This window comes from Anarhichas minor, unplaced genomic scaffold (genome assembly GCF_050575085.1).
Source record: "Anarhichas minor isolate MPS153535 unplaced genomic scaffold, ASM5057508v1 ptg000004l, whole genome shotgun sequence".
Taxonomy (NCBI): domain Eukaryota; kingdom Metazoa; phylum Chordata; class Actinopteri; order Perciformes; family Anarhichadidae; genus Anarhichas; species Anarhichas minor.
Window position 1 is genome coordinate 16,782,876 of NW_027466450.1, and position 14,063 is coordinate 16,796,938.

The 14,063-nt window shown below is 42.5% G+C and overlaps 2 protein-coding genes across 2 annotated transcripts; both read left to right on the forward strand.

The window, feature by feature from the left end:
• Positions 1-467: 467 nt before the first annotated feature.
• ska3 (spindle and kinetochore associated complex subunit 3) lies at positions 468-6,918 on the forward strand. Its single transcript, XM_076104954.1, has 11 exons — positions 468-666; positions 748-809; positions 1,633-1,795; positions 2,016-2,457; positions 2,568-2,629; positions 3,115-3,317; positions 3,410-3,610; positions 4,637-4,828; positions 4,983-5,062; positions 5,289-5,416; positions 5,869-6,918. Exons 1-11 carry the CDS (start codon positions 555-557, stop codon positions 6,024-6,026), a joined length of 1,803 nt encoding a protein of 600 aa, XP_075961069.1. The 5' UTR covers positions 468-554; the 3' UTR covers positions 6,027-6,918.
• A 1,386-nt stretch (positions 6,919-8,304) lies between these two features.
• LOC142970926 (uncharacterized) lies at positions 8,305-14,058 on the forward strand. The gene is made up of 2 exons (XM_076111424.1): positions 8,305-8,715; positions 10,063-14,058. Exons 1-2 carry the CDS (start codon positions 8,538-8,540, stop codon positions 11,391-11,393), a joined length of 1,509 nt encoding a protein of 502 aa, XP_075967539.1. The 5' UTR covers positions 8,305-8,537; the 3' UTR covers positions 11,394-14,058.
• The last annotated feature ends 5 nt before the right edge of the window (positions 14,059-14,063 follow it).

The following is a 14,063-nucleotide window of genomic DNA, read 5'->3' on the forward strand; positions in this document are numbered from 1 at the left end:
GAAGAATATAATCATAAACAAGTCATTTGCACTCCTGATTCGTAAAAATAAAAACAATCCTAACTACCATGTATATATATCGTTGTAAACTTTAAAAAGGGGCTTTTACAAATCTAAATTTTTGTTATACCTGCTATTTATTTGAGGACTATCTTTGTTTTTGTTGTATTTTTTATCTTTAATTATTTATATGCTTTCCTTTTTGTGTGTGTGTGTGTGTGTGTGCGTGTGTGTGTGTGTGTGTGTGTGTGTGTGTGTGTGTGTGTGTGCGCGCGCACGCGCGCGCGTGTGTGTGTGTCCATCTGTAAAAAACACTTGACCTTTTTGCATGTCTGTGAACAAATACCGGAATAAAAATAAAAAAGTGATAGGAGGCGCTAATGAGACTATTTGGACATTGAGCGCCTAAAACCCACGAAGAAGAAGAAGCTGACGAAGCTTCCGGTTGAAGCCGGGGAAAACAAAGGCGGTAAAAACGAACCGTTTTGTCTGCCCAGAGGAGAGAAGGTAAACAAACGGAGTAATTGTAGGATTTTTTAAAACATTTTTTAATAATGGACCCGACGGCCCGGTTCTTTACCGCGCTCAGAAAGCTGGCGGTGACTCTAGAGTCCGAAACTGTGAAGCTCCAGCAAGTGTTTGAAAACCGGAACGACGACGACAGCGGTGAGTAGAGGTGTGAGTGACGGTTAACATGTTGTTGTTTAGATCATTTAACTAGTTTTAATATTCATCTTTTATTTACAGACTCTACAGCGAAAGCCATTCGAGCGTATCACGAAGTGAACTGTGACGTCAGGGAGCTGAAGGTACGGAAGCCGATGAAAACTCTGTACACCAGACTCCGTTCATTTATCTCACATTTTAAGAGAATGTCGTTTAAACGGCATAATGAGACGTGTTGTGTTTCATAGTTTTATACCATTCACTTTAATCAAATACACAAACTGCTTCGGACGTTCAGTGTGTTAAAGTTACTGAAGTTATTTGGTGTCTTTTTTAAAATAAATTACCGTTTGATGACGTGACGTCATCACGACAGTTGGTGGAAACTAACTGACAGAAAGCTGAGACTTTACATGGAGTTTTGTGTGAGTGTTAACACAGCAATACAACTAACATTAATATAACATTAATATGGTTTAAACCTTTTAGTTAACGCATGTGTGACATCACTTTGTGGATTTGTGAATTATTGTGATATTTTATGGAAAATATATATTTTTGATTTATGGGGAAATAAATAATAATTTATTTTTATATATTAGTATTAAATATATAGATATAATAATTTAAATTTTTAAGGAAAAAAGTTAAATTAATAGGAAAATGCTATCTTTAAAATATTACATATTTTAATCACACACGCACCACGAATCTGTGGGCCTATTAATAATAATAACACATTTTATTTGTATAGCGCTTTAAAAGGTACTCAAAGACGCTTTACATGTTAAAAACAGAAACAATAGAAGTGATTATAATATAAAATAAAAATAGATAATGTAAAAATAGATGACATAACAGTAAGGAACAGCACAAAACAAACATACATAAGTAACTTCACAGGTTAAAAGTAGATTTAAAAGAAGAGTAGTGATGGACTCTGGTGGTTTTCTTTGCCTCACACAGGGGCAGATCCAGGGTCAGATTGCTCAGCAGAGAGCGCAGGAGAACGAGGTGAGCAGCTTCATTAAGGCCTGTCGAGTGATGGAGCAGAAGGTCTCCACGGACATCCGGACGCTGAAGGGACACTGGGAAAAATACGGTTATCAAGACTACCAGAGACCAACCAGTGAGTATTTACTGACAAGACCACCAGAGACCAACCAGTGAGTATTTACTGACAAGACCACCAGAGACCAACCAGTGAGTATTTACTGACAAGACCACCAGAGACCAACCAGTGAGTATTTACTGACAAGACCACCAGAGACCAACCAGTGCGTATTTACTGACAAGACCACCAGAGACCAAACTTAGTATCTTTCATTGTGACTTTTTTCCCTCCACAGAAGCCAAGGATGAGGCGTTGGAGGCTGAAGATGAAGCAGCAGAGGAGAATGAAGCTAACTCATCAACGGGAGGAGGAGGAAGCCAGGAGGAAGATGGAGGAAGTTGCTCCTCATCACCACCGCCGCCGCTCTTCACCGACGTGCTGCGGACCCCTCAGCTCTCTGATTTCGGCCTCTCCGAGGTGGAGATGAAGAGGGCTCTGGCCAGTTTGTGCTCTGAGGTTCCCCCGATGCCCGAGTTGAGCCTCCCTCACCCGTCGCTCAACACCCCCGGACCACCGCCACACATGGCCTTGACCCCCAAACGGGCCCTGCGGATGGACGACGACGATGAGCTGCTGACGCCTCAGATGCCTGACTTTGGCCTTTCAGAGCACACCATGTGTCTGAACAACGACTTCACGATGGATCTTTTCCGGAAGAATGTTGAAAAGCCCCAAAGGTAGAGCGTTCTGAGCAGTGCACGATATAACATGTGACCTAATGGCAGTGTGCAGTGCTGCTAAAGACCCGTCTGTTATTTCTGCTTCATGAGCGTCCGTTGCTTTACAGACCAGCTCTAGAGATGCCGAGACCACCAGTGAACATCCTCATGGAGGGTTTGCACTCAAAGGGTATGAAACTCTGGAGCTTCCTCCTCTTCTTCACTGGTGTTTTAAGTTTACGCCTCAACTTCCATCAGACAATACTTTTTTCTTTCACGTTTTAAAACACAAGAACTTTGCCTATTTTAATGAGAAACTTCTTGTTGATGTAAATGAAGTAAACAGGATTAAATACGTGTTTTATATATCAGGTTTCATCACTAATCACAGTAATCTTTTCCCCACATTTAGACAATAATCTACTTTTCTGTTGCTTTTAATTATGCTGAACTAGGAATTTAAGAGTTTTCTTCTAAAATTGCTCTCAATCATAAATCATTGTGTTAAATTGTTCACGATAGTACTTCTAGTGGGAATAAAACATGGAATTGTACCTCTACAATACTGGGTAAGAACTTATTTTAAAGAAACTTTGGTTTAAAGTTATGAGTGAATATTAGATGAAGGTGTTTTTCTGTCTCTTTTTGCATCACATTGTTCTTTATTGCCTCCAGAACCGGACTTGGTGTCTCCGGAGCCGCCTGTGTTTTACACTCCGGGGTTTAAAATCAGAAAGACAAACGGCCGCTGCTCCCAACCGGCACAAGGCGACGGTGACCTAGAATCCCCCCCCGGTCAACCTGGAAACCTGCCCTCCACCCCCGAGGTCCCCGTGTTTCAGACCCCGTACTTGAACCGCATGGCCACCTCCAGAAAGGTGCACAAGTTTAAATATTCATAATACGTTTCTTTAATTTGCTCATCCAGAATCGCTGAACTTCAGAGTTTTTAACGCGTTTGTGTTCACAGAGCGCTCGTAAGGCTGAGCCGATCAACATGCGAGCTGACGACGACGAGGCCGACACCTCCGACCCTCCGTCACCTCGCAGCAGAGCGACCGGCTCCAAGCGGCTCTGGGAATACGATGTTCCAGATGTGACCAGCGTGGAGGACAAGCAGATGCCGGAGATGCCGAACCTGGAGTCTGTTTTGGGAAATTCTTTACAAACCGTAAGACAGAAGCACTTTTTCCTCCCAGATTAGAGAAACTCAACCTGTGGTCCGCGGGCCAGATAGGGTACCGGGTGGTTCGCCGACCATTTTCTAATTCACAATGAAGATAGATCGATTGATAATGTGACTCCCCGACAGAGATCCGGGGTCATCCCCGCAGGTCTTTAATGTGGGAGGAGCTACACGCCTTGGTGCACATTTTAATTACGCGATAGAACGTCATGATGATGTCGCGGTGTTAGCTGGAGGCTAAACAAAGGAAAGACTGGAGGAAAACACCAATCACCTCAGAGTAGACGGCTCCAGCGAGCTACACCAGAGATGTTGCTAATAGTTTAGCTTAGCCTTCTGCTAACCTCCTCAGCCAGATGCTAAAGGTTTAAACTAGACGGCCGGCTGTACATGACTGTAGTAAGAGCAGTACATAATGAGAGAAACGCATGTTTTCTTTAGCCATTTTATAAATAATAAAACTTGCCAGCTTTGAGTAACAAGTTCAGAGAATTGGTCTGCCTCCACTTAAGCTCCGCCCACAAACAGGAAAAGGGTTCTTTAGCTAATAAGTAAGATAAACGTTAAGTCTGAGTCTACTCAGTTACAGCCCAAATATTCACTTTAAATGTAGTTTACAGATACCATATTTAATTTGAATGATGCTGTTATTGATTTGTTTTCATTGTATATTGAATAGAAGGTTGTTACTCCAGTCAGTGAAAAGGTTCCTCAAATCACATTTCACTCACGATACAATGGTCATGATGATGATGGTGAATGTGTACATTTAAAGACAGTCTATACAGACCATCATGATTCACTATATGAAGGGAAATGTAGCCCAAAAATGGCAAAATGATCTTTCAAAGACACTGAAATAAATAATTTAAAGAATGTTCACAAAAGGCTTGTAAACAACGGATATAACAATAAATAGCAAATATTTCCAATTCAATATTAATGCAAACTGTCATTTTTACCAAAAGCCTCTTTTGTTTAATGTTTACCTGTCTCGTGTTAAACCTCCAGAGAAGTGCTAAGATGCGGAAGAAGACGTCGGGGCATAAAAAGGTGACCACGGAGTCGACTGTCACCAGTCTGGAGCTGGACGGACCCACTCAGGAGTTCAGCTTCGGGACGCCCCGCCTCAGGACGGACGACCAGGAGCCAAGCACCGCGGAGATGTCCGTCGACAGCTCAGTCACACAGGACATCTGTAAAGTGAGCCCCGGTCACTCTCACGGATCCACGTCCCAGCCTTTGGTTTTATCTCATGACTTCATGGCTCAAAACAAAAACAACTTGGAGAGACTTTAAGTTAGTTTGACACAACATCAAATTCCATGTTCTCATGATTTCTCTTTTTCTTTTGAAGCTTCTGACCCAGCCTCAGTTGAAGAGGACGGCCATGGCGGTTGTGCACCCAAATGTCCGGCCAGGAAATAATAAAATCAGGTAAAGAAACACTTCCCTCTCACCACTTGATCCACTTGGAAGAGTAGAAGAAACACAACATTAAAAGTAGTATAATTTGTGTATGTTGATGTATTTGGTGGATTTAGAGGTGGTTAGTTCTCTTTTTCTACTCATGATGTTTATTTCCTTCCATCTTGTTGCTTTATTTCTGCCGTCCTCGTATCATTCCCGCCGCCTGTACTTTGTGTTGTGTGTCTCTTGTCAGAGCTGTGAGGTTGTCTGAGGTGTCAGAGAGCGAGTTCCAGAGTTTACCGAAGTACCTGAAGCAGATGACTCTGCACAACCTCAACCAGGCGGTCCACAACATCAACACGTTCACCGAGGAGAGTCGAGGTCGGTGCTGCACAACACTTATGATCACAGTTAAAACGTTACGGTTATTGTTTACATATCTGGTCTAAGTGTTAGAAAGTGAGAGGATTCATGAAAATACATTACTTCTGTTTTTATATCCATCTCCACACTAATATCTATTAATGTGTCATTGGCTGCATCAGAAACCGAGTTGGGTTTTCTATCAATATTACAGTTATCTACTCGTATGCTTCATGACTTTTTTTCTACATTTATTCAGCAACAAAGCAATTTAAAGCGCTTCACATAAAACGGTGAAAGACAAATTGCAAAGTCAGGAGTCAAGTAAATCTGTACCGTCAACGGTATACTGCTGATTAATCATGTTAAAGAGTACAAATACAACAACACAGGACCTGTTGGGAGCAACTTATTGGCCTCTGCAGCTTGTTGATGCCTCTGAACCGGTTGCTCTGCGTTGCCCTCTGCAGGAGAACAGACGGAGTTTCGGATGGAGGAGCTGAGGAGGATTTGCTCTGCTGGAACCAAGACCCCCGTCTACGTCCTGTGTCTGACGGAGCTGAGGAGGCTGGAGGACACGGGAGGAGCCAGGAACACCTCCCTGTACAGACTGTGCATGCTCCGCTAAAGGAGGAGCAGGAACACCTCCGTGTACAGACTGTGCGCGCTCCGCTAAAGGAGGAGCAGGAACACCTCCCTGTACAGACTGTGCGCGCTCCGCTAAAGGAGGAGCAGGAACACCTCCGTGTACAGACTGTGCGCGCTCCGCTAAAGGAGGAGCAGGAACACCTCCCTGTACAGACTGTGCGCGCTCCGCTAAAGGAGGAGCAGGAACACCTCCCTGTACAGACTGTGCGCGCTCCGCTAAAGGAGGAGCAGGAACACCTCCCTGTACAGACTGTGCGCGCTCCGCTAAAGGAGGAGCAGGAACACCTCCCTGTACAGACTGTGCGCGCTCCGCTAAAGGAGGAGCAGGAACACCTCCCTGTACAGACTGTGCGCGCTCCGCTAAAGGAGGAGCAGGAACACCTCCGTGTACAGACTGTGCACGCTCCGCTAAAGGAGGAGCAGGAACACCTCCGTGTACAGACTGTGCACGCTCCGCTAAAGGAGGAGCAGGAACACCTCCGTGTACAGACTGTGCGCGCTCCGCTAAAGGAGGAGCAGGAACACCTCCGTGTACAGACTGTGCACGCTCCGCTAAAGGAGGAGCAGGAACACCTCCCTGTACAGACTGTGCACGCTCTGCTAAAGGAGGAGCAGGAACACCTCCCTGTACAGACTGTGCACGCTCCGCTAAAGGAGGAGCAGGAACACCTCCCTGTACAGACTGTCTAATCAATGTTAATTATCATTTTTATGTCTAGATTGTAAATAGTTTTGATGCATGGTGAGTCAATTGTACTGGATATGTATATATCTATATATATATATATATCTATATCTATATATATATATATATATATATATATATATATCCTCTGTATATGTTAATAAACACATATTATGGAAATGAGCTCTCTAAGGCAGTGTATTAGAAAGATATTTGAATAAAGTTTAACTGTGTGTTATATTTAAGGAAACATCTTTGATTTACGATATGCCAAACCCTCCTTTGTGTCCCAGTTTTCCCATTGACCAGTGGTGACCAAAACATCTGTCACATACATGTGTAAACATGCACACAAGACTTTGAAGCAGCCGATAATTCAGTCCTGACTGTTGGATTGTTTTGTCGACCGTTAAACTCCAGAACAGCTTCTGATTTTGGATCTCGTGGTGAGATTTCAAAGTGAAGGACTTCAAAGTCTCTCAATCGCAGCTGGTGTCCGCATACTTTTGGCCACACGGTGTGTTGTGTGTTGTAAAAGCAGCAATAACACACTGTAGAAATACTGAAGGTCCTGCATTCAATACATCACTGAAGAGAGAATAGAAGATGCATCTAAGTAAACTTTAAAGTAACAAAGTTAAAGGACTCTTTTGGACGGAATGGCCCATTCCAGAATAAGAATAATAGACTTATTATGACTTATTATTTGTGGTACTTGTACTTTAATAAAGTAGTCCACAGTACTTTTAAAAAGTACATTTAAAAATCTGAACTTCACCACAAATACAGGTAAGTTGTTTTTGTACTGCGGAGCTTCATATAATGACCAATAATATAGTTTGATTCTGTATTGCTCGCTCATTTTATACAGTAACATCTATATACAGACATTTATAGAACAATAGTAAATGTAGTTTTCAGCCAGTTCTACTGTGTTTCTAGATGAGAAAACCTCGATGTACCGGAGGAAACTACTCAACACGACTACAAAGTTGAACATTTCACATTATAGTAGTTTATTGGCCTGCTCACATATTAAAAAGAAGTATTTCTTTACTTACTACTCTTACGTTTAAATTAATTAAATACTTTTAAAGTCTAATACAATGCCCACTTCAAGTATATATTGATACGTGTAAATATATAAATAAGTTAAGAGGAAGAAGATATTGGTTTCTGTTCAACAGCCCTCTTAAAAAATAACTTAAGTTGTAACAAACAGAACAGGTAGAATATAAATATAATATATATATATTTATATTGATCATAGTTCAAACATGGTGCATTGTTTAAAGAGTTATACATTTTCTTTTGAATAATGATCACTTTAACATCTTATGTTTATACATAAAATAAATCATATTAAAGATAATTTATAGCGTATAAACTGTGATATGTATAGAGTAATTTACAAGAAATACGTTCAATATATATTTTATTTAATAAACCTCACCATAGTTTAACTACTCCAGTTGTAAATATATAATATATATTATATTTAAATAAAATATTTAACAATAACGTTTAAATATATATATATACACATTTGACGTTTTTTGTGAATCCCCTGATATTTATTTTAGCCGTTAGCGTCGTCGCAGCACCGCGTGAGTACAGATCTAAATACGGACCAATCAGATCGACGAATGCAAAACGACTGTTGATGACGACACTAGAGCTTTTTTTCTCTCCCCCCCCACCTTGCCTCTAGCCGCGGCCGCCATTTTGGGAGTCAAAAAACAGCCAACAAGCAGCAGCGCGCACACCTCCACGCTCCGCTCCGCTCGTGGCCTTTTTTTTTTTACTATGGTGCACACGTGCGTGGTGGCGGGCTGCAGGAACAGACGGACACCGGGCACTTCTTTATCGTTCTACCGGTTCCCCCGGGACCCCGAGAGGAAGCAGCGCTGGATAGCCGCCGTTAACCGGGAGGGCTGGGTACCGAACGACGGCAGTCGGCTGTGTAGCACTCACTTCATCTCAGGTACGGAGTCGGAAATAACGGAAATACAAAAAGTGTTTGTTTGGAAATATTTACTGAGAGATTTTTTAATTTATTTTTAATTTATTTTTTTATTTATTTTATTCTATTTTATTTTATTTTACTATTACTTTTCAAGTTAAACAACATATCCCTTTACATTATCAGAGATAACAAAAATATTAATAAATTAATCAAATTAAAAGGCACCATCTATGCTAAAATCCTCCTTAAAGATTGGGGTAATAACAGGGTAATAACAGGTTTACACCCCATAGTTCACCTAAGGGACTTGTTTTTGTTGCTGCTGCTTACATTCCTCCTGAAATGTACAGGAATGTTTCACTGTTTTTGTTTTGATTGTCACATGTTTGTTGCATAATGACAGTAAATGACCCTTGAGCAGAGGGATTATTCTAATCTAAAGCATATCTGCAGGGAATAAAATTAGCACCTGCCAAATAAAGGTAAGGTGACTCCGGCAGGTAAACATTTCAAGTCACCTGCAAACAGTTTTTCCTTTTTTTCCATGTTAAAATGTCAATCTTTAGTATTTTATTTAAATAATTGTCTGTTCAGTCACTTTATCAATGAAGGTGGTAAAACTAAAACATTTCACTGCGTGAGCAGCGCTGATCTTTGTGAGTTTTGCCATCAGGCTTGTTTGCATAGAAAGATTAAACCTCATTTATATACAGTAAGTGCAAATATCACAGTTGCTGGTTTGGGAAATGACACGGTTTATTTGTGCAGGCTGCAGAAGCTTTCTCCTTTCAATACAAACAAAAAATATGCACACAATTCTGAAAAAATAAACCCTGCATACTGGCCCTTTAAATTCTGTGGCGTAATCACAATAAGCGTTATAATGCAATTATCTTCTAAACTATCAAGTTATATGAATTATCGATTCATTTCTCAAATAAATCAGTTTCAATGATGTGCAATAGAAAACCAAAACTATTATGAAGCTTAATTTATGATCAAATCTAAACTTGATTTATTGCAAAAGAAACCGAGCGATGGGACAATAACATGATCAGTTTCCTCTCTCTCATTTATATTTGTTTCATGATTGTCTGATCTGGTGTTCGCTGTTGTTGATTTAAAGTTATTGTTCAAAGAGAAACTTTATGCTCTAATTCATAACAGGAAGACTTGTCTTATCTGTAACACAGACAGTTTTCTTGAACTCATTAATTAAGAATAAAATGAGTTGGATAAGGTTACTGTTCATATTTTGTTTGTGCAAATTCATGCATATCTGTATAATAACTGACCATCAAAGAAACAACAAACCTCTAAATCCTAAACATCCTTCAGATTGTTCTTCTTTTTGTCCACGTGCAGGTAAACAGGTGAAGAATCCTCGTTCTCCAGATTATGTCCCGTCTGTGTTCACGTCCGCTCCCTCGTCCCCGGAGATGAAGGAGCCGGATACTCCGGAGATCCTGGACAAGCAAGAAGCTCGCGTGGAGGCGGCCAAGGCCTTGCTGTTCCTGCAGGGCCAGGGCCGGTCGGTGGTGGGGGGGCGTCCCGAGGAGAGGGAGCCGGGGGCCCCTGTGGAGGACAGCGCCTCCTCTTCACTCAGCAGCGACGAAGACGACGACGACGACGACGACGAAGCTATGAGCGACAGCAAGAAAGGAAAGTTTGCTCATACGTCTGACGCGGCGGTGAACTTTGACGACGTCCTCAGGGCCCTGAAGAAGGAGAACCAGACCCTCAGGGAGTCCGTGGACAAAATGTCCCTCTCCGAGAACTCCTTGAGGAACGACGCGGAGAAGGTAAAGTTCTACACCGGCTTGCCAAACTTCTTCGTCCTGGAGACGGTCATGTGGCTGCTGGCGCCTCACATGGACGGCATGAAGACCGCGAAGCTCTCCAAGTTCCAGCAGCTGCTGCTGACGCTGATGCGCCTCCGCCTGGACCTGCGCAACCAGGACCTGGCCTACCGCTTCGGCGTGAAGGTCGGCACGGTGACCAGGACGGTGCACCAGATGGTCAACATCATGTCCTCTACCTTGGTGCCGACGGCCGTCTTCTGGCCCTCCAGGGCCGAGCTCCGGAAGAACCTGCCGGCGGCTCTGCGCGCCTCCCACCCGGACTGCGCCGTCATCGTGGACTGTTTCAAGGTGCCTTTTGAGGAGCCGGTCTCCCGGGTCAACCAGCAGCATCAGCATCAGGGGGCGGTGCCGAGCTCTCAGGGGGCGAGTCCCAACGTGTTAAAGTACCTGATCGGTGTGGCGCCTCAAGGCGTGGTCACGTTCGTCTCCAGGGGCGTGCTGGGAAACGTCAGCGACAAAACCCTGGCGGAGGGCTGTGGGTTCCTGTGCAAGCTCCTCCCCGGCGACGTCGTGCTGGCGAGCCGCGACCTCGACATCGACGACTCCGTGGCCGCCAGAGGAGCCCTGTTCAAAATGGCCAGCGAGGGGGCCCACCAAGGCTCCGAGACCTCGCCGCCGAGCCCCGACGTGTCCTCGGAGGCGGCCAGCGTGCAGAGGCACGTGGAGAGGGTGATCTCGATGGTGATGCACCGGTACGCCATGCTCACGGGCCCCGTGGAGAGCCCCTTCACCGCGGTCTCCGAGCGCACCTCCAACCTCTCGACCTTCGATAAGATCGTGCAAGTTGCTTGTGCCTTAAACAACCTGTGCATCTCTGCTGCTCCTCTAGAGTGATCGGTACTGATCACGCCTCGTGCTCCTTCATGCTGGACACTTCAGACACTACGACACTTCAGTTCCCTTTACTGCTTTGGACCTCGAGACCTTTTTCTCCCACTACACGATTGATGTAGAAAACCGAGCATATGTGACTCCGCTGTTATCTACATCGCTCCAGAAACCACATTGCTAAGATGCAATAACTTATGCAACTGGGCTGCAAAGGATGTTTTTTATTTTTTAGTGAGTGTGGTTGGTGTAGGCGATGTGCCAGGCCGATCCAATCCTGTCTTTTTCTTCACAGAACAAATCCTACAGCAGCTGATTGATTCCTCCCAGCTGTTTCTTATAAATAAAGACCAGTGTGCACCAAACAGAGAGATGTTTAAACAAGAGCAGCATGCAGAGTAATGCAGATATGATTTTATATCAATCACTACGGGAGGATTAGCTGCCTGTTAGCACAGACACACACACCGCCCACAGACCAATCTACCACCAAATGGGTAAAGTCTGGTGATGTTGTTTTCCAGGTTGACGGCAGACGTCTTCTCCAACAGGGCTTTACTGGTGTATTTGTTCTTTACACAATACAAACAGCCCTCCTTGCAGAACTTTAAACTGCCGGGTGGTAAACTAAGTGGAAACGGACCAAAAGAAGATGAATAGTTTTCACCACAGATGAGTTTAGGCCAGATGGATTCGTGTCCATTCAGTGATTGTATGATTAATGATGTCAATATTTGCCACACTAGTGTTTTAAGAGACGTTTGTGCAGGTTACATTTTGTTAAATTCCAGTTCAGTGTTTAGCCTAAAATGGTTAAAGCGTTAGAGCATAATATAACGTAGTCTAACGTAGATAATGGGGAGCAGGGTTATGGATATATTTGACATGCTTCCGTCATATTGGATCAAAGCATCATCCGGCTGCAAGTGACTGAAGGATTCACGTTGTAGAAGGAATGTTGTTGCTTTTGTTCACAGACACTGACGTCACAGACACGCACTGACGTCTTACAGTTAGTTTGTGACGCTTCGTTCGACGTGTTCTGTTCTAATTGATTGGAACCGTTTTGGACCACGAGCTCACGGAGACGCTTCTGTTCGTCACGGTACGAGGCTGCACGCTGTTTTATACCCAAATATGGGCTTTCATGTAGTTTACACCTAAAGAGAATATTTATATTCAGTGCATCATAAAAACAAACCCCCGCTTGTTTAAACTCGTCTTTAGTTGTGCCGCATTGCTGGTGCCTTAGTTTGTAAAGCTGGTCCTGATCAGCCTGTGTTTCTACTAATGTTATTAGTTATTGTTCACCAAGTTAACGAGAATAAAATATTGTGTCTCAGAATAATGAGGTTATTTTTTTTCTTAATGTTTGGACATAAGTATCAAGATTATTTAGAGAAACGTAAGCATTATCTTCCAGATCCCAAGTCATTATTTTGAGATATTAAGTCATTATTTTGAGATAGTTTCTCATTATAATGACTTCCAGGATTTTCTTTTTAATCACAGTGGCACTAATGGACTTCCATTAACAGTAAGAAATGTCCCCCGTTATTCTGTGACGCCGTTCATCCATCATCTATTTATTGTGTATCAATTCCAAACGATGTCAAACAATAACACGTGTACGATCTCTTATTAAGAGACATTATCTGAGGGTTGGTGCTTCGGCTCTGGAACCAAAAACCAGCCGAGTGTGTTTCAGATCGGCCTGCTGTGGAAACCCAAAGTGGACGTGCCTTCTTTCCTTTCATGTTTCTCATGTGTTGTTACGTCATTGTTTTATTCCCCCTGTGAAGTCTTTAGTTGTTGTTGAGGTGGTTTTTCTCTTTGTTGAACTAGCCCTGGTGGTTATCACTGTTAATGTTATTGGTCTTCTGTAGCAGTCTATATCTCCTTTCTGAAGTGAAGTCTCTGAACTCTGATTTCTGATTGTTGGTTGAATGGACGGAGAAGAAAGCCGTTGTTGGTATAGACTGAGAGGAAACTAGAGGATTATTTTCAGGTGTTCAGAACAGTTAAAAGCAGTGATGGTTAAATCTCCATTATGTTCCAGAAGAAATTTGGGTTTTTATATGAGATGATTCTTCTACAAAGCAGCACTTTCCATTAACTCCCAGTCTAAAAACTCCCAGGTTGAGATGAAAGAAACAGATAAACTGGTCAATGTATCCATGATCTTCTCACACTTTACACGACATTGTTCTGCTGTTTGTCTTTATTGTCACGGTCGCATGTGAAACCTTGTTTGTGTTCTTCATTGTTGCCTCTAGGACTGAATCATTCAAGTTTAGGGGAAGCAGCAGCCTTTTTATGTGTTTGATTTATGTTATTTTATTAATAATATAAATCTGCAAACCCTTGGAAATAAAAATAAATTATATAAAATAAAATAAAATAAATAATAAAATAAAATAAAATAAAATATATATATATATTACAGCTACCACGAATTTAAAAGAGTGACTCACCTTGTCCAAGAGACGATCCTTAGCTTAGTGCATTTTGTTCCATATCCAACGTAAAAAAATAAATAAAATAAAATAAATATATATATTACAGCTGGCACGAACTTAAAACAGTGACTCACGTTGTCTAATAGACGATCTTCGGCTCAGTGCATTTTGTTCCATTATCCAACGTTAAATAATAAAAATATTACAGCTTCCATGA

Coding starts and splice junctions, on each gene's coding strand:
- ska3 (XM_076104954.1), top strand. CDS start 555: ATGGACCCGACGGCCCGGTTCTTTACCGCGCTCAGAAAGCTGGCGGTG. Junction 2,630..3,114: donor GGAGGGTTTGCACTCAAAGG/GTATGAAACTCT, acceptor TATTGCCTCCAG/AACCGGACTTGGTGTCTCCG. Junction 5,063..5,288: donor CCAGGAAATAATAAAATCAG/GTAAAGAAACAC, acceptor GTCTCTTGTCAG/AGCTGTGAGGTTGTCTGAGG.
- LOC142970926 (XM_076111424.1), top strand. CDS start 8,538: ATGGTGCACACGTGCGTGGTGGCGGGCTGCAGGAACAGACGGACACCG. Junction 8,716..10,062: donor TAGCACTCACTTCATCTCAG/GTACGGAGTCGG, acceptor GTCCACGTGCAG/GTAAACAGGTGAAGAATCCT.